The sequence below is a fragment of the Diprion similis genome, chromosome 8 (assembly GCF_021155765.1).
Source record: "Diprion similis isolate iyDipSimi1 chromosome 8, iyDipSimi1.1, whole genome shotgun sequence".
NCBI lineage: Eukaryota > Metazoa > Arthropoda > Insecta > Hymenoptera > Diprionidae > Diprion > Diprion similis.
The window spans coordinates 20,287,013-20,312,262 of record NC_060112.1 but is presented as its reverse complement, the minus strand read 5'-3'; the positions used below and the strand labels follow the sequence as shown (position 1 = coordinate 20,312,262).

The window sequence follows — 25,250 nt, the reverse complement described above, 5'->3', positions numbered from 1 at the left end:
AAATTCGCCCAGAGATGGCAGGCCGAACGAATCTCGCGGCGAAGCGTTTCTAGATTGGTTTCTATCGTCGCGGCGCGCGGGATGAAAGCCTGGGTTCCTAAAAGTGATTAATCGCCACGGTTGATTTAAATTCCTGACGTCAGTCGTCAGATGCGAATAGCTTAACAGCAGCCGCTGTTCCGTGTGTCACACTTGGTCACACTGTCCTCCGTTTTGGTAGTGTAGGAAGCGAATTTCTTCAATTTGTCTGTGACATGGGCTTTTTTTTGTAGGCAAGTGTTGGTCTGGTGCGTCGGGTAAAATTAGACAATTATCGGTAGGGTAATCAGTGTTGAGTTGAAAAAGAAGTTTCGAGAAGTAAACGTGATCCAATTCTTGTAACAAACATAACGGTATTACATCGAGAGATAGCAGCTTTTAGTCCAGGGAGAACGAGATATACGCAGCAGAAGGAAGACAACGGATGCTTCTCGTCCTCGTTTCCGCGTTAATAACTGCACGTCAAGGACCGTAGCGAGTTGCGTGGTTTTTTTTTTTTTAATTTTATTTTCTTACTTTTTTCTCCTAAACCTATTGTGCTCTACTCCGGCTGTGGTGTTTGTGCGCGTATCTTTTCCTTGCCTCTCGAATTATTCTTCTCGGAGAAACCTGCCGCCTGCGTAGTGTGCCGAGGAGCACTAAAGATTCGCTGGGTGGCTCGAACCCGTCGTAGCACATTACTCGTTGAGGAGAAGTGACCAGCCCATTCGTAAGGGATGTCCACCCCTGCCAGAAGGAGACTCATGAGGGACTTCAAAAGGTACGTAATCCAATAAGTCCCTCGATTGCATCGTGATAATCGGTTCAACCTCACTGCTCCGCGTCATCCCCGACGATAGAGTTTTAACCCGTTAAAACGCGTTTCGTTACGATGATCACATGCTCACCAATTCACCAACACAACCGACGTTTTACCCGCTATGAACGTCACCGTGACTTGTGCTCCGAAATTATTATTAGAAGGCCGTGAGAACTGTGCAGAGGATACACGCTGTATTTTCATACACTTTAAACAACTCTATCGTCTTTCTTCTACTACTTGTTTATTCCAATCATTCATCTATCTCCAATGAAAATTGTTTCACTCTAATACCAGGTTTATGTTGAAATTGAAATTTTATCGCCATGCCTTATGTCGTACATGTTAGATGTTCTAGGTCAGATGGATCGCATTGTCACAATGTCCTCCACTTATCCATAGTCGATGTTGAAACCTTCGGCTGATCTCTTCTTTGTTCTCTTTCGCAATTCAATGAAAATCAAATATATCTACTCATTAATTTGGCAACGTGCGATATTCGCACGTGTAAATATGCTTGTGATTTGCTGAAAGTAGCGTAAGGGACATGGTTGGTAACAGCTATCAGATAGTCGCGACAAACCAACTACCATCTGCCCTCAGATTAATTTATTTTTCAATCAAGTAACTCATCAAGTGGGCAACTAAACTGTCAAACCTCAGGTGGTTCAATGTTCGGTTTTCATCGAGTTTTAGTTTATCCTTAAATTGTTAATCAATGTGAACATTCGTATGCAGACTCGTCTTCACTATGATTAAATATGGTATACATTGGACAGTTGTGTTTCATTAGAATTTAGCTTTTTGTTTGCGTAAACTGAGTTTATGTACAGAACATTAAACGTTATTTTGCTATTTTCAAGAAAAATAATATCGATCGAATAACAATTAGGCATTCAGTTTCTCTACTGTTTTTTTTTTCTAAATAGATTTACTTCGACATTGAACTAGTTTGAAGTGAAAACTGTTAAGCTACCGATAAAAAATGGATTAAGGATTTGATTGTCTTATAATATCCAAAAGCTTGACAAATCTTGTGCTTTATTTGTAGGTTACAAGAAGACCCACCAACCGGAGTATCTGGCGCACCAACAGATAATAATATCATGATTTGGAATGCAGTTATTTTTGGGTAAGTCTTTGGAAGACCTAATACAAAAGAAATTGACAATGACAAAGAGATCAATAAGTAAGAAAATTATCTTCTTTGTGATTACAATGAATCGAATACTCAAAAGAACGCATTATTCGGACATCAGATCATAAATATTTATAACTTATATTTTCAGCTGATTCAATTTCAGCAAATATGTATTACCCTGTTTTATACGATTGATCGTTATAAATTCTACTCTCAAGATAGCGACCAATCAAATAATACCTTATTAGCAATTATAATATGATTGTTATTATTGAACTTGTGAATGGCATTATCTGACCAGCATCCGTATAGTTATTCACCAGTTTGGATGAATCACTATTTATATTGTTGCTTCAAGGTCAATTGTCAGCCAAATTACAGCTGTTAACAGAGGCAGTATAGTTAGTTCAACATTCAGCTATTTTATTACAGAAAAATATGATGAATCTTTGAAGTATTTTTATCATCACTGTCTTAAATTCCAGACCACATGACACTCCATTTGAAGATGGGACGTTTAAACTAACCATAGAGTTCACTGAGGAGTATCCTAATAAACCACCGACTGTGAGATTTGTCAGTAAGATGTTCCACCCTAATGTATATGCTGATGGAGGAATCTGTCTCGATATATTGCAAAATCGCTGGAGCCCAACGTATGACGTATCTGCCATTCTGACATCAATACAGGTATGTCCGATGATACATGAATGCACAGTCCTGCCTTGCTTGTGTTTGAAATAGTGTAATTCCATTCTGAAACTCCCACTGCAACTACTTCTTGACCGTGATATTTTATTTTGCCTATGTCTAATTAACATTATCCTTTGTAAACGCAAACATACCATGCTGTGGATGTTTTAGAATGTGAATTATCCAAGCTACAAGTTGGTACTACTCAAATTAATAGCTATTCAAAAGTTAATTCTACTTGCTCATTTATATTTTGAATTAATGAATCCAGCGTTGCGAGAACAATTTCTAACTATGACTGAACGATTATTTAAATCTTTACGATGCAGCATTAAAAAAAATCCAAGCCAACACTTTGTTATGTATATCAAGGTTCTGAGTAGTGCACTATTAATAAGGTAGAAATATACAAATTACAACCAGGATACTTTAGGTAGTTCTTTTTTTTACCTGCCTGCATTGACCTCCTCACCAAACTTACGCTATAAATTTTAACCGCTGAATTTGCGCTAAGAAAATTTGTTTTGTGCTTAACAGCGGTTGCAATTCAAAAGTCTGATTAACGTGTTGTTGAGATGTATAAAATCTTTATGCATAGAATAGTGGGCTAACATATAATTTAAAGAATGTGAGTTAAATTTGCACGAAGTTTATTAACGAATCCTTACCAATGTCTGTCGCATTACTGTTGTACTGGAATAATAATAGTCGTGATTAATGGATTTTTTGGTGAACAGCTTTGAGAGTACACATTTCAACAACCCTCTTCAGTATAATTTTTATATCAAAGCTACCTTGCAAAGTAAGGAAAAAAGGACCAGAAATTTGATTTGAACTAATTTTGAACTTTTTGCTTTTATGCTTGTGAGGTTTTTGATGTTGAGAAAATTTTTCCTCTAGAGTGCTGTTGGAAAGGATTTGTAGCACAGAAATTGATGCGTACTATCTGCCCTGTTCATCAAGAATTTTATAAATCATTACATGATAGGTGTAGATTCATCTTTTCGACAGAATGATAATGAGGTCCACAGACGTTGAAATAGATATTTAAGAAGTACGACTTATGTTATTGCAGTCGCTGTTAAGTGATCCAAATCCGAACTCTCCTGCTAACTCGATGGCAGCGCAACTTTACAAAGAAAACCGACGTGAGTACGAGAAACGAGTTAAGGCTTGCGTGGAGCAGAGTTTTGTGGATTAGTGGCAACTGTTGTCACTATCGATGTATCAATCAGCCGATGGTCTTCAAATACGGGGGAAGAATTTACAGCCACTGAGGGCCTTACCATCAAGCTAACACCTAGGATTTAGCACGTCACACCCTGCAACAAGAAAAAGAATAAACAACCTCCTTACAACAAATGCAATGTGCAACATTAGAGCGAATTTTTACAATGTTGTATAATAAATTATTATTAAATTGTGTATTTATTTATTCAATATTTGGAACACGAAATTAGAAATATTTAATATTAGGAAATAATTATTGCATAGCTTTGTTGTTTCTGTGCTAGAAACAATTCTTCACTCTAAACCAGGCACAGAGTTGTACTTCTATTTAATTTTAGTACTTCATATATTACCGAAATTCATCTATATATACATACATATAATAAAATGCATAATTTCAAATTATATAATCAATTTTATTATTTTTACCCAATATAGTAGACTCAATAACGGTGCAGAGCGTACAGGTAGAATTTTACACTTATGAACAGTCATTGCTGTGATGTATCGCGTTAGCGTATGAGTGTGTGCGTGTGCGAGCGTACCAAACGCGTAGCGTCTACGCGACACAGTTTTGTGCTAATTGAGCGACGGCTGGGTAAGGTCGGCCTATCTCGCGCTCCGGGCAAAGCCCGTAAAGTATATTTGTATTACAACTGAATCACCAATAAACTATAATTATCATTGTTATTGAATAAATAATCGGCGTGCACTTATTTACCTAGTGGCATTACATAACAATTGCTATCTACAACATCTCAAACTGTTGCTCTTTCGTTTCTCATATAATCATAGATATTAGAAAGTACAGCTATTAAATAGCTTTCTCTCTTTCTCTCTCCTTCTCTTTCTCTCCTTTAGCAAGCAGCAAAGCAAGTAAAACGAGATAATATAATATTAGATCCATCATAAAATGTAAATGAATATTTTTTATATTATTAAGGTAATAAATATATTTATTAAGAAATATTATTAACTAACTGACTAACTACACTGCATCAATAGGTAGGATGTTATACATTTTTTTCTAATTTTTGTATAAATTATGACCCGATAATGGTACGTCATATGAGTAGCATCAACTCACTTTCATTTATCGCAAGGACACGGGATAAGTTATTCAGTGATTGGCTTATAATAACTGGTGTATCTAAAATTACCGCATTTTTTATTATTCAACTTGTTGACATTTTCTGTTTTTTCATCAAACATTCTTGAACGACATTGAAACTGTCTGTGTTTCAGTCTCTCTTGGATGAACCAAATCCTAACTCTCCGGCAAATTCACTAGCTGCACAGTTGTATCAAGAAAATAAACGGGAATATGAGAAACGGGTGGCCACGGTTGTCGAGCAGTCTTGGCTCAACTTTCAGGAGAGTCACACGGAAGATCCCCGCTGACATTAGGTAACACTTATTAAGTATAGACAGCTTACATTCAAGCGTATACATATATAATATGATGATAAATTTACTTTATGACTGTCGCTATAATCAGTAAACTGAGCTGCTTCAATGCCGTCTTATTGGTCTATAAGGGCATCTCAAATGACAAGATACTTTGGATTAAATGATTATTATGGGATTATGGTTAGGTAGTTCTACTTCATGACAAGAAAATTTTACCTTCATGTACAAACAGGGATTGTTCTTGAATTGCTTTATTCACAAACACGAATTGAGCCAGAATTTAATTGAGATGGAAAGCTATAAATGTATTTCAATGTTTACAATTTTGTGGAATACTTTCACAACCATTACACAGTGTTGTGTGTATTTTAAACAAATAAAATGATTATTCAAATTGTTCTCCGCATTTTTACGCAGACCCATGCAATGTAGTCAATACGGTAATGAGAAATGTATTTTTAACATTATTAAACTGGAAAAGAATGTTTCGTTTTTACACATTTTGCAGGGATTAATAACAGAACACTGCTGTAACTGCTGATTCAGGCTTTATTAACAAATTTTACAAAAACACTTATCAATTTAATATGCAACTCGGGATGTATTTCAGATGCAAATCTCAATTAGGATTAAATAATACTCTGGAAAAAATAACTTGATGCAACTAAATAATATGTCATTAACTGTGTCTCAACATTGACCCGATTATACGAATGATTAAATTGGTAAATTTGCTTGTGCACTCTTTTTGAAAATTATTATTCATATTAGGTATTCATTTAATGAATTAACAATGCAAGGCTAAGGTCCTAGGCTTTACCGTTCTGAACGTACTTAGGTTGATTTGTATAATTCTCAAATACCGATTGTATAAAAACTATATACATATATGTATGTCTATGTCATCTTAGCATCAAGTGATGTGTAGTAAATCTTATGAATTCACCTTTGGATCGAAAGATTATTCGTTAATTATCTATTTAAAAATCTAACGCTTCTTTTATTGATGTAATGTAGCACCACGTGTCTCTTATATATAACAGGGAAAATTCACCCATTCAAACGCAAAATTCATTCATATTATAAATTACGATATAGAATGAACAAAGTTTATAAATTTTATTCAATCTGGAAGTAAAGAGAATTGTGCAATATGATGACAGATTTATTTCGTAATTGCTGTACTTAATATTAGCTGATAAACATAACGAGAAAGTGAAACATTTTATTGGATATTCCATATGACATTATTCTTACTGTTTGCCATATGCTCATTCACTATATTAAAAATCTTATTGTAGTTTAAGGAAATACTTTTCTGCTGTATAAGTTTTCATCACGATTTATTTACACAGTTCAACTTAATTCCAATCTACAAGAGAATAAATAAAAATACTCAAAAAAAATTGGGTTTCGACTCGATTCCCGTGAAATACGGTAATAATACTTCAACACGAGAAAAACAATGATGAACTCAACGCCTTAAATGTGTACCAAGTTAGAAGTGAATCGAACGTGATTAATCATGTTAAAATCATAAAATTAGTTTCAGCACATTTAAATATAACATTAATTATTAACTGTGTATTATGTTTGAAAATGATAAAATTGATGTTTGAAAGATTTCCATACTGTGTGAATTGAATAGTGAATTATTCTAAAGGAAACTGAAAGTTGGTTGAAAATATTCCATTGAAAAAAAACTTGTGGTCAATATAGGTAATTCCGGCAATAGAGTTTCAACATGCATTGTAAGTTTAGAAGAACATCTAAAATAGTCTGTAGTAAATAAAACGGAATCGTTGCACAAACAATGACGAATCAATCGAATAATGGGTATACTATTTTATTCCCAGCACTTTTTTTATCGCTATGATTTCTCCTCCTTCTCTTTATTGTACCTTTCAAGTTCTTTGAGAAACTGAGCCTTAGGTTTCATAACATTCGGTCGGTCTCCCCTACATTTGGGACAAAACCATTTCCCCTTAGGTTTAGTGCTTAGAGAGACGCATGAAAAGTGGAACCACTCTATAGGACACAGATCATTGTCGCAAAGGATCATTTCTCCGTATGAGATCTGATCGCAAAGGCAATATGTTGGCTCGTCAGGATCAATCGCATCTTCGGGCGGTGGGGGAGTATCCTCGCGATGTTGATTTTGTTGAGTGACCTGGCGTCTTCTCTTCTTCTTTTTGCCCGTAGTAGCAGCAGCTGCTTTTTTCTGCGACCCTGTATTCGCTGCAGCCAAGGTAGCTGAACGCGTCTCTGTTGCCACAACTATGTCCATAGCATGTGCGGATTCGACCAAAGTGTCATTCCTAGGCCTTCTAGTTCGTTTTGTTTGCCTCTCAGACGTGTTGGCAGCCCCAGTCGTTGCTGTGTTGACATTTGCATTAGAATCTCGTGCTGGTTCTGTGGCTTCCTGTTCCTTGCCAAAATCTGTGATAAAACAGAAATTAGGTTTTAGATTGAGGATAATGGGTGCTAATTTTTGGTATATTAATAAAAAATATCTCAAAATACCTAAATTGCGGTAGTCCAAATCCAATTGACGAGACTTATTCTCAATGTGATCTTGAACCTGTTGTACTATCTGTAATTTTTCATCCCCAATTTCTTGTGCCGCTATCAAGGCTTGTTGAACTTTTAGCAACGCTCGTCTCCAGGTTGACATGTCGACGTCGCTTCGCAGTATATCTTGTTGTTGATCAACGTCTCTCAAATAGCCTAAAAAAATTTTTATTTAGTCGTGGTTATACATGCACTTTGGTGAAAGTCTGAATTCAATTGGATCAATATGAAATCTGTTATCAGCCTGAACTCCAATTTCAATATCAATAAAATTATTATTAACCTATTCTGTCAGAAACTGGCGACGTTTATGCAGCGTATTAGAACAAAAGAGAGTTACGGTATAACCTTAAATATGAAACAGAAAAAAGTGAATAATATGTGAAACAACGTAAAGTAGCAGTTTTTTATTTCATTACGAGCTGTTTTAATGTAAAGTGACGATGAATTAATTACTTTGACAGGTAGCGTCCAGCTCCCGTAGTCGCGAGACGTGTCTTTGAAGATCATTTGGAAGATTTTCAACACAGTCTAAGTAATTTTCGATGTAAGTTGCGGAGTACAAAGCCTCGATGACTGCTTGATTCAACATTTTCGATCTTTACAATCACGCGAAAAACCATCGAAATACGCTACAGTTTCACGTGCATTTCACCACCAATATGTGTATTCAGCTTAAATTACTGTAAGTTTTGTAATTTATTTCACACCCATCGAATTACGGATTTTGTAGAAGCGATACTCGCTGCTTTCATGATGTGCGCAATCTACACACTCCATGGTCAAATTGCAAATATTCGATCCACCATGTTGAATTGTAACAGTTAAAATACAAAGACGTTTGTTCAAAATCAATCTACTACACATCGATATTCTTATTCAAATTACGTCCAGCTTACGTGAAAAAGGTTTTAGATTTTTCTCAGAATCCGAACCGACCTCGTTTTTAAACATTTTACTACGAAAAAATACTAAAACTTTTGTTCAAAAGTTAGATGGTAAATATTACGCTACGGCATGTGGTCAACATAGAGATATAAGAATTTTAGACTGCGGTTTTTCAATGGTGATGAAAAAACCCTGTAAAAATTAGCCCAAACATTTCTTGGATTCAAAATATTTTCAGGATATAACAATAAATTTGCAAAATATTTACTATCACAGAGTGATTATCGTAGACGTTGACGGAAGAATTTGAAGATGGCTACTCTAGGCAAATTTTCGTGATCAGTACTTAGTGGCTAAGTGGGTCTGGGACCACAAGAAGCCATGTTAGCGATCCGGTATTTTCTTTATCGACGGGAGCCATTGAACAAGCAATCTCATAATACGAGACATAAAACCCCATTAGGGTAACCGTATTTAACACACTTCGGCCAACTTTTAGTATTTCTTCTTCTTTTTCTTTCTGTTGGCTATCTCTATAAAGGTAAGTGCTAATCCATGTATTTCGAGGTCTCGATTCGAATTGGTGGTACAAGCAGTGCCTCTAGCGGAAGATCTTGTTACTACTCGATTCCTCGTAACATACGGTTGAATTCACGGTTGGCATTCGCAAGCGTTAGTTTGCAGGAATTTCGTGAAGTGATCAACTTCCGTTTGACGTAGCGAATATTCTGGTCGTTGCCGCGTTATTATCGTGTCGTTCACTTGACGCGAGTAGTAACATCGCGTTGGTGCTATTTCCTTAACGGACCAATAGCATTGCCGAGTGGTATTTGATTTCGTTCGGCGAGTAAAAGCCGTGGTTCGCCCAGTCGTGTGTAAAGCAGGATCTTCGCACTTTCCTAATCTCACGATAAACAGCAATGACGTCCACCGGAACTTTCCAAGGGCTGAAAGACGGCACCCGCAACTCCAGCAAGTGAGTAAAACTTTCATACTATTCATGAAATTCGGAATTTTGTTCGAGACACCAACGTGGTTCTCTCGGCGGTTCAATACTCGAAACCCCACAGGTTTGAGGATCCCATGGGGGGGTATAAATTTTATCATTGTCGCCGATTCGCATCCGCATCTCTTCCTTCGCGAATCCGTTCTCATCTTTCCTTAAACCTTCTCCTATTTGTACCACACCGCGATACAACTGTCGTCGTTAATCATCGTGTCGAACCTATGAGTCAACGTTGTGACAGCTCTTTGTTTGTAACCGATCTTGTGTTTCTAATAACTTCCGACAACGAGCCGTCGACCTCCGACTACATTCTTGCCCGTCGCTAGCGAACTTGGCACGATTTACGATCAGTATTCGTCATGGAATACTTACGCCTTGTATGTACTCCTTATGGCTAAGAAAATACATGTCTGTATGCGTGTGTGTGTGTGTGTGTACATAATTTTAATCTCCGTGAAAAATCCTCCACCGTACGCTATCGCGAAATGTTTTCCTGCACAAAGAAATATATAATCAGCCTGATTTCTAACACTGCACACACAAAAGCAGTCTGAACCGGATAAAGCCGGATATTCGCCAAGTTCGCGTGTATACCTTACCTAGGAACAAATAGATCTATACATAAAGAATAAAGAAGAAGTGACGAAGACAGTGTAACGGTTTATCTTATAACTGTATAATAAATCATCTGTCCTCATCGCCGCCGCCCTGCGTTTGCTCATTCTTTCGACGAAAAATTATCGTCGCTTTTTTATCCACAAATCCCGACACTGCGTGCAGGATTCGCAGGATTCAACGACCGACAGGTGCTGCTTGCACCGTCTGCTTCGGGCCGGCCAGACGTCGGCGAACCGTCGGATGTTGGGAGGATGAGGGGGCGGGAAGCGAAGCCGAAGCCGAAGGCTGCTGTCATTTTTTATTTCACCTTTAACGCCAGCCGGCGTCTCGTTGAGGACTTCAAGGTGGGGAGGAAAAGACGAACCGTTGATATTCCTTCGATGTGTAACCGCATGAACAAAGATGTGTGCGTGTCATCGGATGTGGCGGTAATTTGCACACCGATAGGATCGTGGTATTAAAATGAATTGTTGAATTTATCGCTCGGGGCTCGTCGAACTTGCGCACATGCACGTCTGTATTGTATACAACTTGAACTCTGGGTAGGATAAAACTAGTGTAATACAATGTCTGTATCTTAATTTGAGAAAAGAGACTGCGCTGTGTGGATCTAAAAATATACGAGAGCTATGGTTGAATAACTGTACCGGTTGAATCATATGATCATCTTATACCGCATGGGACAGTTTTTATCTCAACGCTTAATATGCAAAACGAAATGACACACCTTGTGTAACCCGAGAACCGTTGCATGCGACATATTTTCAATCACAATCATAAATGATGCAGTCTGTACTGAAATCCCCTGACCGTAACGAATTTAGATGTGCAGCTGAACATTAATTGCACACAACGCAGCGCGTTCGCTTTAGTCATTTTTGTTCGATCTCTGAGATATCCTAACTTTGGACTTAACTCGCGGTTTTTTTCTACACGCATATACTGCGTCTATTTATACAATCCTATATATCGAGAGATTCTAGCCTGTGTGGCATAGTTGTCGATCTTCAATTACCGACAATGGGAACTTGAAATCTTAAAGAACACTGACTTACTCGCCGAGTCGAGGTCTCAAGTCGCCCGCATTGATTATAGATTGCGCCTCTGTCCGTACCCGACGACCGACGCTTTTTTTAATTTGTCGACAACTATCCTAGTGAATTTTTCTGTTCTTCTTAGCTTTCATTTGTTGCATTTTGTGTTGTTTTGTTTTCGCCTCGGTCTTGTCGGTAAAGAAGCTGCAACTCGTTACCATTTTTTTTTAATCTAAGTTTTATTTTTATTCTAATCTGACTTCGAAACATGAGATTGAAGTGAGTAACGTTATTGTATGTACATCCGTGTTCGGAAAAAATCGGTCCTCTGCAACTTTAGGATTTTCGGAGATTCAGTAAACTATAACAAATCGAAACGTGCTTATATTTTAAATATTTGTTCTAAAATTGCAAAAATACCAGTGATTCTTCTCTCACTACAATTTTGCTACATTTTCATGTTACTATAACTTCAGCCTCGTTTTTAAGCGGTTTCAAAAACGTCCAATTTCAATCGGAAATTCTATTATAGCACATTAATTAATACAATTAATACGTGTATCGTAGGCTTAATTAGCAGCCCTGAGACATTAGACACTGACACCTGTCAGGAACGGTTTATATGCCTGTATCTAAAGAAAACTATACCAATTTCCTTTCCTAATTATCCACTGCTGTCTCAGCAGAAGCCATATGTATGTACGTCCTGTTGTCTCACCCCAAAAAATGCGAATGGGTTTCGAATGACTTTCGGATATCGGGTAATTTTATATTATTTATATAATGCAAGCCGAGCTGCAGCGCAGTTTCAACCGATCTATTAGGTACTCGGAATAATTCGGACGAATAGATGTGTGAACTTTTCGAATTTGCGCGATCTTCCGCTTGCCGAAAATAATGATTGAACATTGACGGACGTGCCGAGGAAAGTGAAAGCTCCCGATCGCTACCTTGACCGTACCGCATCCCACGTGCTTGTACAGATCAATTTGCAAAATCACGTTCCATGCACCTACGTGCAAATCTTGAAAATCGCGGCCGACTACATTCACCGTCCATTTCGTTCAAAACAATTTCGCTTTACATTTTCATACGTATAGGTACCTTATACGCTTCCTTGGTCGAATGATTCAGCTTTCGCCAAGGGTATACATAGACTTAACATATATCATGTATTTTGCAGTTTGCAGACAGGCAAAATGAGAAAAAAAAACATATAACTGTCGATATTAGCCTCATGTAATTAGCCTTAAATTTAGTTTTACGCGAAGTGCAGAAAAGATCGAAACATTCGATTGAAGGATGAAAAAAGAACCCCGTATGTAGACGCTGTCCGTCCTTCGTTACTTTATTCTTTCTTTCTTGTTCTGTAATTAACACTGAGGTTGCTGCTGCTGTCGCAGCTAATTTGCAATTGTAATCCGAACTGCGCGTATGTATTTTTCCTAATCCCCAAGCGGGTAATCTGTCTCGTTATACTTCCTCGCCGATCAGTCGTCCTCGTTCTTTTTAACCCGTCTGTGTGTGTGTGTGTGAGTGTGTGTGACGTGTAATACATAAGCGAAAAGCGTACGTATATCATTATCCTACCTGCACACTCCTGCATGCCCTAGGCCTTAGAATCAAGGAGCCGCAGACAGAATCCATATATGGCCAGTCCTTCGGAGTTGCGTTGGCGAATGTGAGGAGACTGTAGGCGCCGCGATCCTGCAGGGACAATGCACTGCGGCCAATCCTGGTGCAACTTTTTCCCCAGTGCTTTTGCAATATCGTTTAATCCGAAAGTTTACAAGGAATGCACATATTTTTTTCTTCCGTCATCATTCAGCCGGTCAATTTCGAAACGTTTGACAAATTATTACGCGACGATTCGGTCAGGCTGGAATACATTTTTTTATTTTGTAAAATTTTTTACGATTCTTTAAATTCTAAGCAATCGAATCGGGATTTTTGTAGGAGAAAGAAAAAATTCTGCTTCGATTTGGGATGAGACTGATTGATCGATTGATCGTTAAATTCGATTAATTCTTTCCTCAATTAATCGAATAATCGAAAAAAATTAATTGCAATTCCGATTATGAACTCTGTTTGAATTATTTTTACAGCCAATAAAATTCTTTGGGGGTGTAAATAAAACATGTTCAAAATTAAACAAACGTGCAGGATATGGGTTTTTACAATTCTGATCCATCGGGAAAGTTTTTTTAAATTCAGAAATCTTCTAGTTCTCATCAATACTTGACAAGAATTTATTTTCGAGAATGCGAAGTCGCAATTCGTGTGTAGTAAGTTACGCGTGTAACGTTCGGTGTACTTGAACAACACATTCGTCGAGTAAAGTTGGAGTGAAACGTAAACAATCAATCAAGTAAGGAATTACTTCCGCTGCTTTGTATTTCGTACTTTGTACAACAAAAGCGACCGAGTCGAGTTTGCTTACCCTATAATACGTGGTAAAAAAAATTGCACAACTAATTCGACCGCTTATGTATGTACAAGTACTGACTCGTATGAATAACTTGTGTGCAGCCTGACACGTTGCAAAACTTGTATAAGAGGAAATCCGCCGTTTTTTAACCGCATCATGCGAGTTTTTATTCCCTCAAGGCTTACCATTATCTGCTAGTCGTATAAACTTTTGCAAAGCCTTGCAGAACTGGGTAAGAAAATATTTGAAAAATTTGATTTTTTGTTATTCAAATTTGTAGCAATAATTATTCTCCATTTTTGAATTCTGCATTTTCTCCAAGTCGCTATTATCAAATTATGTTATCAATTTACAAATTTTTTCATATATTGAGCTGTCGATTTTTTTTTTTTTACGATGCAAGAATTTACCTTCGAACCTCGTTTAGGTTTTTCTTTCTGTCGTATAAGTCTTGTTGTTTCAAGCAATATCGACAGAATTTTCAAGAGTGCATTTCTCTCAACCGCGGTGAAAACAAATGTAGACTCTGAAATGTACTCTGTACGTACAATCTGGGATTGTTGGCTGCACTTTACTCACCCTCCATTATAGTTGAATTATCGGGTTTCCAGGTATCCTTACATTACTGTTACAAGACACATGCATAAACCGACTGAAAGTTATGGGTTTGAAAAAAAATTTGTCTGCAATGATTATTCCTTATCCCAGCCTGTCGAAGGTAAAAACGCGCTGCTTTACCGTGAAATGATTAAACTTTCGCGCTGCTGCTTCTTTTTACTCGGGCTGTTTCAATCGTCGGTGCAATTTTCATCACTGAAGGGTACGTAATATTTTATTTGAAAAAAATGCACCTAATACGGAAATAGAAATAAAAATGACGTAGGTACCTTATATAATTTTATATGTAGCAAGTATTTCTTTTTGTTTCTCATTATCTTCGTATGATCATTAAATTCTGATTTATTTATTATTCAGTACTCATATCATATTTTCGTATAATGTATATATTTATAATAAGAAATTCCAATCACGAAATTCAAACCAATATATAATACCTACTTACTTATCTGCATACCATTTATGACAAATATTTGCAGAGTTCTTGAGAAAAATTTTCTTGAAAAAAAATAAAATAAATAAATAAATAAAACAATAATAATAAAAAAAAAAAAACCCGCCTTCTACGAAGAAGCGAAGCGAATACCAAAGCGGAATAAATTATAGCACGATTCGAAAAAGAATCATTTGTGATTCTCGAAACTCACGTTTTTATCAGAATTTTTAAATGAGGACGAAGCTAGTAACATTACTGTAACGATTTATATTAAGAAAAAAAAACACCGTTACTTCCCACCTTTAGGAATATCTGAAAAGTAAACCATGATAAATTTAAAATATATTAATATTTTGCAAAGCCAACTTCTTGAGTCATTTTAAAAAAAATATGATTGCCTTATCACGTTATGCATTTATAAATATGTATGAATTCACGACTGTAACTAAAATATTTCACGATAATGAAAACATACAAATATTGTTGCGAAATTCTTGTTAGGGAGAGAGAGAGATTATATATAGATTAACGTTGCGACGTCTTGACCCGCGTGTAGCGTGAATATTGTAAAAAGTATGGATCGTCGCAGTTCCATTAAAACAAATCGTTGCATCGGATGATTTTATACGTGAATTGATCAACGTCGTAATTGCGTTTTTCGCGAATAATTGCAACCCGCCGACGCGTGATGCATGAATCAGTGTCACAACCCTTTTCTGAAGGGCTCCGTGCTGCACCGCCACCCCTTTTTAAAGCAGACTAACGAGATACGACCGACGCGTGCTCATTTTGCACCGGTGATTATCGCCAGACTGATTAAGGAAAAATCTCTCTAATTTTAGGCACAAAGAATGGGAGCAAAAAATGAAAAACAGACACAATAACGCCTTTGCAAAAAAAAAAAAAAAATAAAAAAAAAAATAAAAGTCACGCATCGTTGAACAAACACGCGAAGTGTATATTTATAATATTGCGAACTATAAGATACATGTATAATATAATCAGCCAACTAACTAATTATGAATAAAAGCCTTTCCATTTAGTAAATTAACTCTTGTACGTAACATCGCAGACGTGTTTGGTAAATTTTTCATAATTTCATTCATTTTTTTTCTTTTATTTTGAAATTCATATTTCTTCACACACTTCATTTGAAATTCTTATTATTATGCGAAGGTTACATGTAATTACTAAATTTGTAATTAGTGGCTAAGTATCGTACAAAACATATATGTATTCGAATATATGTATATATATATATATATATATATATATGTCGGTTGATTTCCCACTTTTATACATTTTTTTTTTTTAATTTATACAGAATCGTGATAAAAAAAATTTTTTTTTACATTCGAAAAAAAAAAAAAAAAATTGAAAAAAAATGAAAAATCAAACGAACGCGATCTTACACCTAGCCTAGAACGCTTCTCTTTAGACAAAATCTGGACGGGCGTCAAAATTTGGAAGGGTCAATATTGCGAATGGCCGATAAAAATAGAAATTTCAAACATGTGAAAATAAAATGACGAAAGATAAATTTTTGGAAATCTTGAATCACTGGTTTTACTAGTCATTCTAATCAGCGACACTTTCATCTTTCGTCTTCTTATTTTCACATGTGTTTGAAATTTCTATTATTATCGGCCATTCGCAATATTGACTCATTCAAGTTTTCACCCCCATCCCAGAATCTTTCTTTCTAAAAGTCTAAAAAAAACTTTTTCGGAAGTGCTACGGTCGGAAATTTTCAACTATATTTTTTCTGAACCACCCTAATATACACACATTGCAGTAGGCATGACCTACGTGACGGATGGTAAGGTTCGCGCTCTATTTCCTCGGACTCGCCGCCGCGAGAAAATCCTCCTGGAATAACCACCGCCACGTATATACTATACATACTCTAATCACTGTACTTAAAGTCCTCGTAATGCCACGGGATCCTCTTGGCACGCACACTTTTCCCTTGCCGGCAGTTCGCGCGAGCTAGTCTCGTGACGCATTTTCTGCCGCCCTTTGTTCTCCTGTCTCTCTCTCACACACACACACACACACACACACACATATACATATATATACACACTGTACTGTACAGGGAAAAAGTAGAGACAGTCTCTCTCGCCTGGGTGATTGTGCGGCCTGCCTACAGCCACGTTCGTTGCATGGTCGTGAGGCCGGTGCGTGGGTCAGAAAGTTTATGGTATTGTATTGCCACCACCGCGAAACACGCACACTTTTGTAGCTGTGGATTGTTGCAACCCTCGGCGAAAGGTCCGTACACACGACAGGGGGCGGAAATTCGGAATTTGTAAAGTTTCGAAAACGTCAAATTACGAATATTTTGGTAGCGAAACTTGGTGTAAAGAAGTCAAACTTTTACGAATAACATTGAAATAGATTTTCAATTCTGTGAATTTTTTTGGCTTGACGATATTTTGCAGCTTTGATTTTACTTTGTTTTGGATTTTCGGTATTTTTATCTTCGGAATTCTGGGTATTATGATTTTTGGGTTTTCTAGTTTTTAACACTCACTCGTTGAGGAAACTATGATTTATGAGTATATTTTATTTAGCGGAATTTTTGATTTATCGGAATTTGAATTTTAGGAATCTTGAATTTCGGAACTTTTTGAGCCTTCGGGTTTCGAAACTTCAACCCCGCTCGCACAACAGACCCTGTATCAACTCGTTTTCCCATTTTTTTTTTACCCCGTTTTTCAAATCCATATTCAAAGAAATTTTATTCGACAACAGTTACTACAAAAGTGCGATAAAGTCGGATATACTTATCAACAATGGTTTAAATATTGTTGGAATTACAAGAAAAGGTGATATATAACTGCCACTTGATGTGATTATAATTGTTGGTCATACTTTATTTTCTCATTATTGCAATGTTAGATCTTTTTGCTATTTTTATCCTGTAAATTAATTATCTTTCTCCCGTACGAGGTATAGAAATAAGTTGATTTTGAGTAAACGCCTGCTATGCAGTCGGGGTTGCTCAAAATCGTGTACGGGGCACTTTATAGTGGACAGTTTTAACAAATTGCAATTATGATGAATTCTGATTAATGATACGATTTCTGATTGAATTTGAATAAAAATTAGATTCTTCCCGCGGCTATCATTTCGTTTATTTACTGTTTCGAAATGGAACGCGGAATAATTCTCGCGAGACAATTTTCTATTCAGGAGTTGAAAGTCGTATAGCTACGTAGTAAAAAAAAATTAGCAAATTATTTTACTGACGCATTGCTTATTTCTTGAATGCAGTAAAAAAATTCATAAATAAAAGTTGATATGTGTACAAGAATGATAAAAAAAGATAAAGATAAAGAACACGATACTGTCTCACGATAAAGCGATTCATCTTTATGACGTTATGCTTAACCTGGATCCAGATTAAGCATTGCAGTCGACCTTGACTGTCGCGCAGAAAGACAATCCACAGACCAAATACAGAAGAGGAATGTAAAGTAGCAAAGTCAAGGAAAGAAGAAACTTGTCAGAAGACGCAAATCACTCGAAAAATACACGAGCTGATCATCTTGACGTTCTCGCATTCGAAGTATTCGTTGAGATAGCGCGATAACTTAACGTTTCGTGTATTTTCGGCAAGAATGACTTGGAAGTATCGAGTCACAATCCATGTCCGAGGTATCCATGAAGTAGTTAATAACGTTAACGTAACGGAAAACGATGAGAAAAAATCTTTAATTGGCATCTTTAGAATATTAACGATGCACGTTTAAGAAAAATCTTAGTTTCGCACCGTTAGAATTGCCCGAAATGTAGTAAACCATTAACCAAACCAAAAATAGCAATATTTTTCAAATCCAACTCCTTAAAAAAGTCATTCTAAAATTTGCAAAACTATAAATATCTTCCCGATGTTCCTACGACGTTAACGTTACTTCCCTCAACCTCTTCCTCCTCACCAACTTCAATCTCGTATCCACGTCGCGAGATGCAAGGTGCATAATATCATGAATCAGACATTTGTAGCAAGAAATTAGCCGAATATTCACGAAACATTCAGCTTTCGACGAAACCTCGAGTAACGAGCTTAAACTTTGTCGCCGATCAATCGAGTGGCACGTGTGAACTTAACCGTACGTACGTCGTCGTTGGAGGCGTTCTTCAATGTATGCGTCCGCGTTTTCATAGCTGGGCAGAGTCGCCGACGCAACTCACACTTCCACACCCATCAAGCCAGCTCAGCGCACCGGCCGATCCACTCGGCCCGCACACACAATCTCTTCTCCAGTATTCCACAACCTACCAACCAACAACCAACCAGCCAGCCAGTCAGCCAACCGAGAAGACTACTCGCGAGTTCTTGTCGCCGCGTACACGCTTCTGCACCGCCACCTTGTACTTGTACTTGTTCTGTAGAAGTTGCCAAGTTACATACACACAATCGGAAGAAAGCTCTCTTCTGATCTTTACTCATTATCAGTAGTAGCTACTGTATATCACCGCTTCGCGTTACCAGATAAGAAGCGGGCTAAGCAGAGTAAGAAGAAGGAGAGTCAGTGTCAGATCGTTTACAACATCATCATTGACAATAAGAAGCTACCGTAGAAGGTAGACTTTACGACAAGTTGTGAAAACGTAATTGTGCTATAGATTGATCGACATCAGTAACCTACCCACAACGCATTGTTTATATAATCTGGAACTTGTAATAGAACGAAACGTCAGAGCTCTGATCTGACCCGAACCAATTAACCCGGAATTCTACCGAGTCTGTTAAGAGCGATCAGACTGTCGACCGACTAGGAGAAGGAGGAGATTCGTCAAGTTCAGAAGTCTTTTCATCGCATATTACAAGGAGAAAATATGTGGGCCGGTCAAGATGACACGCAGAGGTTCAAGACGAGGTTAGTCTAATGTGTTTGTCTAAATTGAGCGTGGAGCTACCTTAACAACTGTATGATCCACGTATTTCGTAGCAATTGAAATTCATTCATGGAATTGTCTTTTATACATTTACCACACATGTAACGCGTCTTATACACATTTGTACATGTACTGTATTATACCTACTAACGAGACGACGTACTGCTTAACGTGCTCCTCTATGTAGGCGACATTCATACACCGTCGACGACTGAACCTTAGCCCATTGTCTTCGCGGGAAAATGTAAGAACGACTCGAGCCAGAAGTTTGTTGGGAATTTTTGGGACCTCTCTCGAGAGAGGGAAAGAGAAACTAAAGTTTTTTCCCGCCGAAGCAAAATAAAAGCGTTTTTCTCGCATGCACCTATGCGTACTATTTTACGTACTTTGAAGCGAAGCTTTTTTGCACACAAACGGCAGGAAAGATAACATTCAGGGTCGCCTTGTTGTTCGATTCTTCGTACGACGATCAAACTACTTACGTATCGATCACGTACTTATAGATACTAACTTTTCAAACGTCCCTTCTCCTCATCGGATGTCTTTTCACGTGATTTCATTAGCAACGAAGCTTTTCACCCACCGCCTAGAGCTTGCCGTATACGGAGTGGCACGAGGCGGAAAGAATTCCTAGGAAATCGGTGCTTCCAATTCGAAAGGTGAAAATATCGATTCTCTCGCTATTGCAGGTCTTAAATCCTCCCGTTTCCCCGAATGTCGTTAAAAATGTGGCGTGCTCGATATACGTGCATGACTCAATTCACGTGAGTACGATGCACGCACTGCTGTATACTATCGATTTGAGTTTAGACTAACCGGTGTTCGGTACACACCTGCCTGTCTTTTTATCCCCCCGACGACGACAGCGACGAATTGTCACAACATCCATGCGTCCGATTGCAAGAGCCAATAAACCAACCGCCCAACGTGATTTCGAACCCATATTTTTTTCAAAGATCAGCAGTATAATCAGAGGCTTGGTTACATCAGTTTTTCCGGACAATCAGAAAAAAAAAAAAAAATAAATAAATAAATAATAAATTGTTAATTACTGAAGATGCTGCGATCGGTATCCTAGTATAAATTATTTGTTCAGGTTAAATCAACGTCTTACGTATCAAACATCCATATAATACTTTATGAATTTGTTTTATGCCGATAAAGAAAGTTCTAGAACATTCTTTCGATTCGAGTATTGTGCATGTGTCACTGCATAGTTACACGGGTCTTATGCAGCAGCGGATGACTCACCGTCTTTCCTTTGTACCTATTTTTTTCTTAATTCGCTTTTGTTGTTGCTCTGCTTTTGCGCCATAAGTAGATATACCTATATATGTATATATATATATATATATATTGTATCGTTGACGCGTGGCTTTAGCCCCATTTTTTTTCCTCCCCCTCTCCTTCGGTCCCGAGTCCTTTTTGGGCCCGACGCGCACTTTATCCTCCACCGTCACGAGTTCTCCGTGGTTGCTGAGGGACGGACGGACACGGCGAAGACGACGCTTTTAGACGTGCAAAATCGCGGGGAATCCCCTCCCCTCCCCCTCCCCTCGTCTCGCCCCGTCTTGTATATCTCTATATACTCCGTACGCAGCGTGTAACCCACAGCGATATACACGTCGTTGCGATTTTACACAACGTAGGTACCCAATGCCCGGATTCTTGTCGCTCTGACTATATACGGTCAGTTGGGTATAACCTACCTTCGTTCTACTCGATTCGGGTTAAAATTATTCCCTGTTCTAATTTTGTCGATAATTAACTCGCGCGCCATGCGTTTAGAATTTTATCTACTATACCTGTGTTCTTGTTATTATTATTATTATTATTATTATTATTATTATTATTATTATTATACAATGAAACACGTGGGTTGGTCATTTATGTTTTCACTCATAAGATATATTGGGACGTCGTAAGTTTTTTTTTTTAATTCTGTTATTATATTGTACGCAAATGTATTATAAAGAAATTTTTAGAAACAATATCTATGTATGGTTATAGAGGAATATTTGGATTTGTAATGGGCACGAGTTTGCAATAAATTCGAGAATACATTTTAATGATGATAAGTAAAAGAAAATGAGTGGATATGAGGAAAGTAACGGACAATCTGTTGATGTCACGATGATCAACGACTATGATTTTTACGAGTAGTGCTGTATATCTCTCTGATTAGATAAGATATTCGGAAGAAAACGTAAAGAAAGAGAGAAAAAAGAAAAATAGGAAATTGAAATAAATTGTATTTTTCATTTCAAATCATCGTTTCTCGAGACACCGAAGAATTAAACGATGATCATTGTTGCATATTATAATAATTATACCATATATATATTTATATTTACATTATGAACAATGAGTGAAACGAGCAACCGATTATATGCGAATTCTTTGAATACCGGGATTCTGGAAATTATATTGCGATAAAAGTTATATCGCCACATATGTCTAAGAAACGAATTACGTGAGTCATGATTCTCGCTTCATATTTTGCGGTCGATAACTAATTTCTTTGACAATTCACGCAATCGGTTTCCTTGAATTCAATGAAAAATTGCTTGTTCAATTGTGAGCTTTTTTTCTCGTTAAAGTTTTGATAATTTTCTCCAATTCCAAACGTCTCGTCATTGCGAATAATTATAATTTCTGATTCATATGCAAATTTCTAAATTTAGACATCATCCAAATTTATATAATTACTCATTAGTTATATTTATAAAGCTATTACTTATTATTAAATTTTGATCTTCGACTGACCTTCGAATACCTACTGAATTTTCAATCTTGTTTCTTTATATTTTTTAATGTTTCTGTCTTATTTTGCGCATGCAAATTTCGGTATCGGGTAAAAAATTTCTGCAAACCATTAAAAAAAAAAAAAAAAAAAAAAAAAAACGCGTCAATCTGAATCACTCGACTAGATTACGAGTAATCAGTGTTACGCTGGTATGAATCGTTGGAGCTTTGGATTCGTGACTGTGAATATCAGCAGCGTTGTGACTTATCTGTCTCGATCTGTGTGGCATCGTCAAGACATTTTCTCTACGAGAGATAAGATTTGATCGTTCAATATGGTAGAAATTTTCGGTAGAAACACAACATCAGCCAGAGATTGCTTGACAAATAAGTAATTCACTATAATTACGTGGTTTCTCATGATTTATAAAATTTCATATGATTTCTTAAGATTAGAAACAGATTAGAGTAATCCTTGATGATTACTAAGTCGGAATTTTATTTTAATATTATTGATCTCACAGTGTGATTTCAGAGATTACTAAGTGATGATTTCAAGTATTGTAAATCAAAATAATTCCAGAAAAATTATGAAATGATTTCGAACGATACTGACATCTCGATCGCTTTGGCGAAACACTTTGGCTTCCAAATTTATCGGTAAATATCTGAGAATGAAACATTTTACGGGGCCTGAAGACGTTTGGGTCGGATTAAAAAAAGATTTTACGGACTTTTGGTGTATGCGAATAAATTATGCTGACGCTTGATCATTATTACATAGCCTCTGCATACCTGTCTCTGAAAGCACGCGGTGTAATACCTGCAGTAACGGTGCTTAACTCTGCTGCCAACGGCCATAACGTGACGTTAATATTTTCCTCGTTTTTTTTTTTCTAGCTCGTGGACTGTATATTGTTGCACTTTTTTTTATTTTAACTTGTTCAAACAAGCAACCGCGTAATAACGAATCTCGAAAACCGATATCGAAGATAAGACTTGGGAAAAAAACCTTTAAAAAATCTAGAAATATTATCTACGCTAATGATGGATGAACTCGAATGGAATAACTTCCCTATTTACATGCTGTGGAATGATTTGAAAAAATTACTTTTAACCAAAATTATTTAACCCTTTCCACCAAGTTTTTTTTTACATGGAAGTGCAATTATACGGTTCAAATCTATTTTTTGACACTGAATGCGAATCTGATGTCGAAATTTAATAAAACTACAAAGAACCCCTAAAACGAGGTGAAAATTGGGTAAATTGGATGAGATTCATACGAATATTTATTTTGAATAGGTGCAAACCCCGATACTATCTATATGTACTCCAAGGAGGGTGAAAACTACCCCTATGCATTGAATATTGTAAATCTAATGGCTACTCTGAGATTTCTGTTTGTCAACTAATGAATTTCAAGCGTTTTTAATACAGATTTAGTATCAAATTTCCTCGCTAACGAATTATGTTTACGAAAATACTTTATTTTGCATATTCTCACTTATAACAATTATGGGTTCACAAAAAATCCTAATCATTCTAAAGTCCAAGTATTGTTGTATCTAAAAGTACAAAAAAATTCAGGATTTTACATTGAATATAACAGGAAAGACAACAAAAAAAAAAAAGGATTAAGATAAAGAAACTCTGGTTTTTTTGATCCGATTATAATGTTCTTTAGCTTATTTTACTCATCGACTGTCTCGTTGCAAATTGTTTGGAACACGTTCAAGAAATCTTACACTTCTGCCATTGAAATTCGCTAATCGTAATCGATTCATTTCTATCACGTGGTTCTGATGTTGTTTCATTCGAGTTCATCATCATTCGTGCAAATAACATTGCTGGCGATTTTTTTTAAAACACTTTTCTTCTCCGTTACTAACTTCTGATATACAGTATAATAGGCGAGATCCGTTCATCCTCCTTAAACGTTTAAGAGTGAAATTATTCCGGCTTCTCGATCTTTCATACAGTCCTTATATATATCGTCTGCATGTTAGTACCGGGCTTATTAATCAACCTGACACTCGACGTTAGTCGTAATTTTTCAAACCAGCATTCGCATCCATATGCCGTAAATGGGAACTTGCGGACGTGGGTAGAAAATTCGAGGACAATAAACGTCGAGTCGAGGTTCGGCTATCAACGAAATATCGGGCATTTTTTTTGCAGTGCGAAAACTAATCCAAGGATGAATATCGGCTCTAATTATCGTCTGCCAAACTGACCACGGGCTCTAATTTAACTGACCCTCGATTTCGATAATTGGATATGTTACTTTCAGCGAGTCTAGTCGTGCTGAAGTTTTCCTCTGTCTTTGATGTTCGAGCAGAATTTTGTCGTTGGAAAGCATAATTCATGCCAGAGGATCAACGATACTTGAATTTATAATGCAGGCTAATGCGAATAAATGGTGGTAAAGTCTAAAGTCTAAAAGGTCGTTATTTTAATTTTCATTTCTTATTCATTTATCATGAAATAATTTCACTTCTCCTTAAATGTTGAAATTCCTCGCAAAGTATTGAATATTTTTTTACGCTTTGTTACTTACCATGGTTTGGAAAGCTCGAAGAAGTATTTGAACTTTTAACGAAAAAATTGAAATTTACCAACGAAAAATAAGTGAGAAATAAATAGACTCGAGCTAGAGAACTCATCTTTTGCGAGGATCTTTTTT

The 25,250-nt window shown here is 36.8% G+C and overlaps 3 protein-coding genes across 5 annotated transcripts in view; 2 read left to right on the top strand and 1 right to left on the bottom strand.

The window, feature by feature from the left end:
• The first annotated feature begins 134 nt into the window (after positions 1–134).
• Positions 135–5,485, top strand: LOC124408560 (ubiquitin-conjugating enzyme E2-17 kDa). Of its 2 annotated transcripts, none has more exons than XM_046885574.1 (4): positions 135–799; positions 1,890–1,970; positions 2,465–2,669; positions 5,148–5,485. In XM_046885574.1, exons 1-4 carry the CDS (start codon positions 756–758, stop codon positions 5,301–5,303), a joined length of 486 nt encoding a protein of 161 aa, XP_046741530.1. In that variant the 5' UTR covers positions 135–755; the 3' UTR covers positions 5,304–5,485. The 2 variants fall into 2 exon arrangements, with proteins under 2 accessions (XP_046741530.1, XP_046741531.1); XM_046885575.1 differs by lacking the exon at positions 5,148–5,485 and adding an exon at positions 3,748–4,307 and having other exon boundaries at positions 143–799.
• A 1,018-nt stretch (positions 5,486–6,503) lies between these two features.
• LOC124408559 (inhibitor of growth protein 1) lies at positions 6,504–8,576 on the bottom strand. Its single transcript, XM_046885573.1, has 3 exons — positions 8,340–8,576; positions 7,836–8,039; positions 6,504–7,751 (listed from the first exon to the last, which is right to left on the bottom strand). The coding sequence occupies exons 1-3, from the start codon at positions 8,473–8,475 to the stop codon at positions 7,183–7,185; spliced, it is 909 nt and encodes a 302-aa protein (XP_046741529.1). The 5' UTR covers positions 8,476–8,576; the 3' UTR covers positions 6,504–7,182.
• Positions 8,577–9,494: 918 nt separating this feature from the next.
• Positions 9,495–25,250, top strand: part of LOC124408578 (microtubule-associated protein Jupiter-like) — a 55,414-nt gene continuing 39,658 nt past the window's right edge. Inside the window, exon 1 of one of the 2 annotated variants that reach the window (XM_046885607.1) lies at positions 9,495–9,747. In XM_046885607.1, coding sequence (XP_046741563.1) covers positions 9,692–9,747 — 56 coding nt within the window. In that variant the 5' untranslated portion in view covers positions 9,495–9,691. Of the gene's footprint in view, positions 9,748–19,551; positions 19,801–25,250 lie in introns of those variants that run through there. The other variant, XM_046885608.1, reaches the window with a different exon arrangement.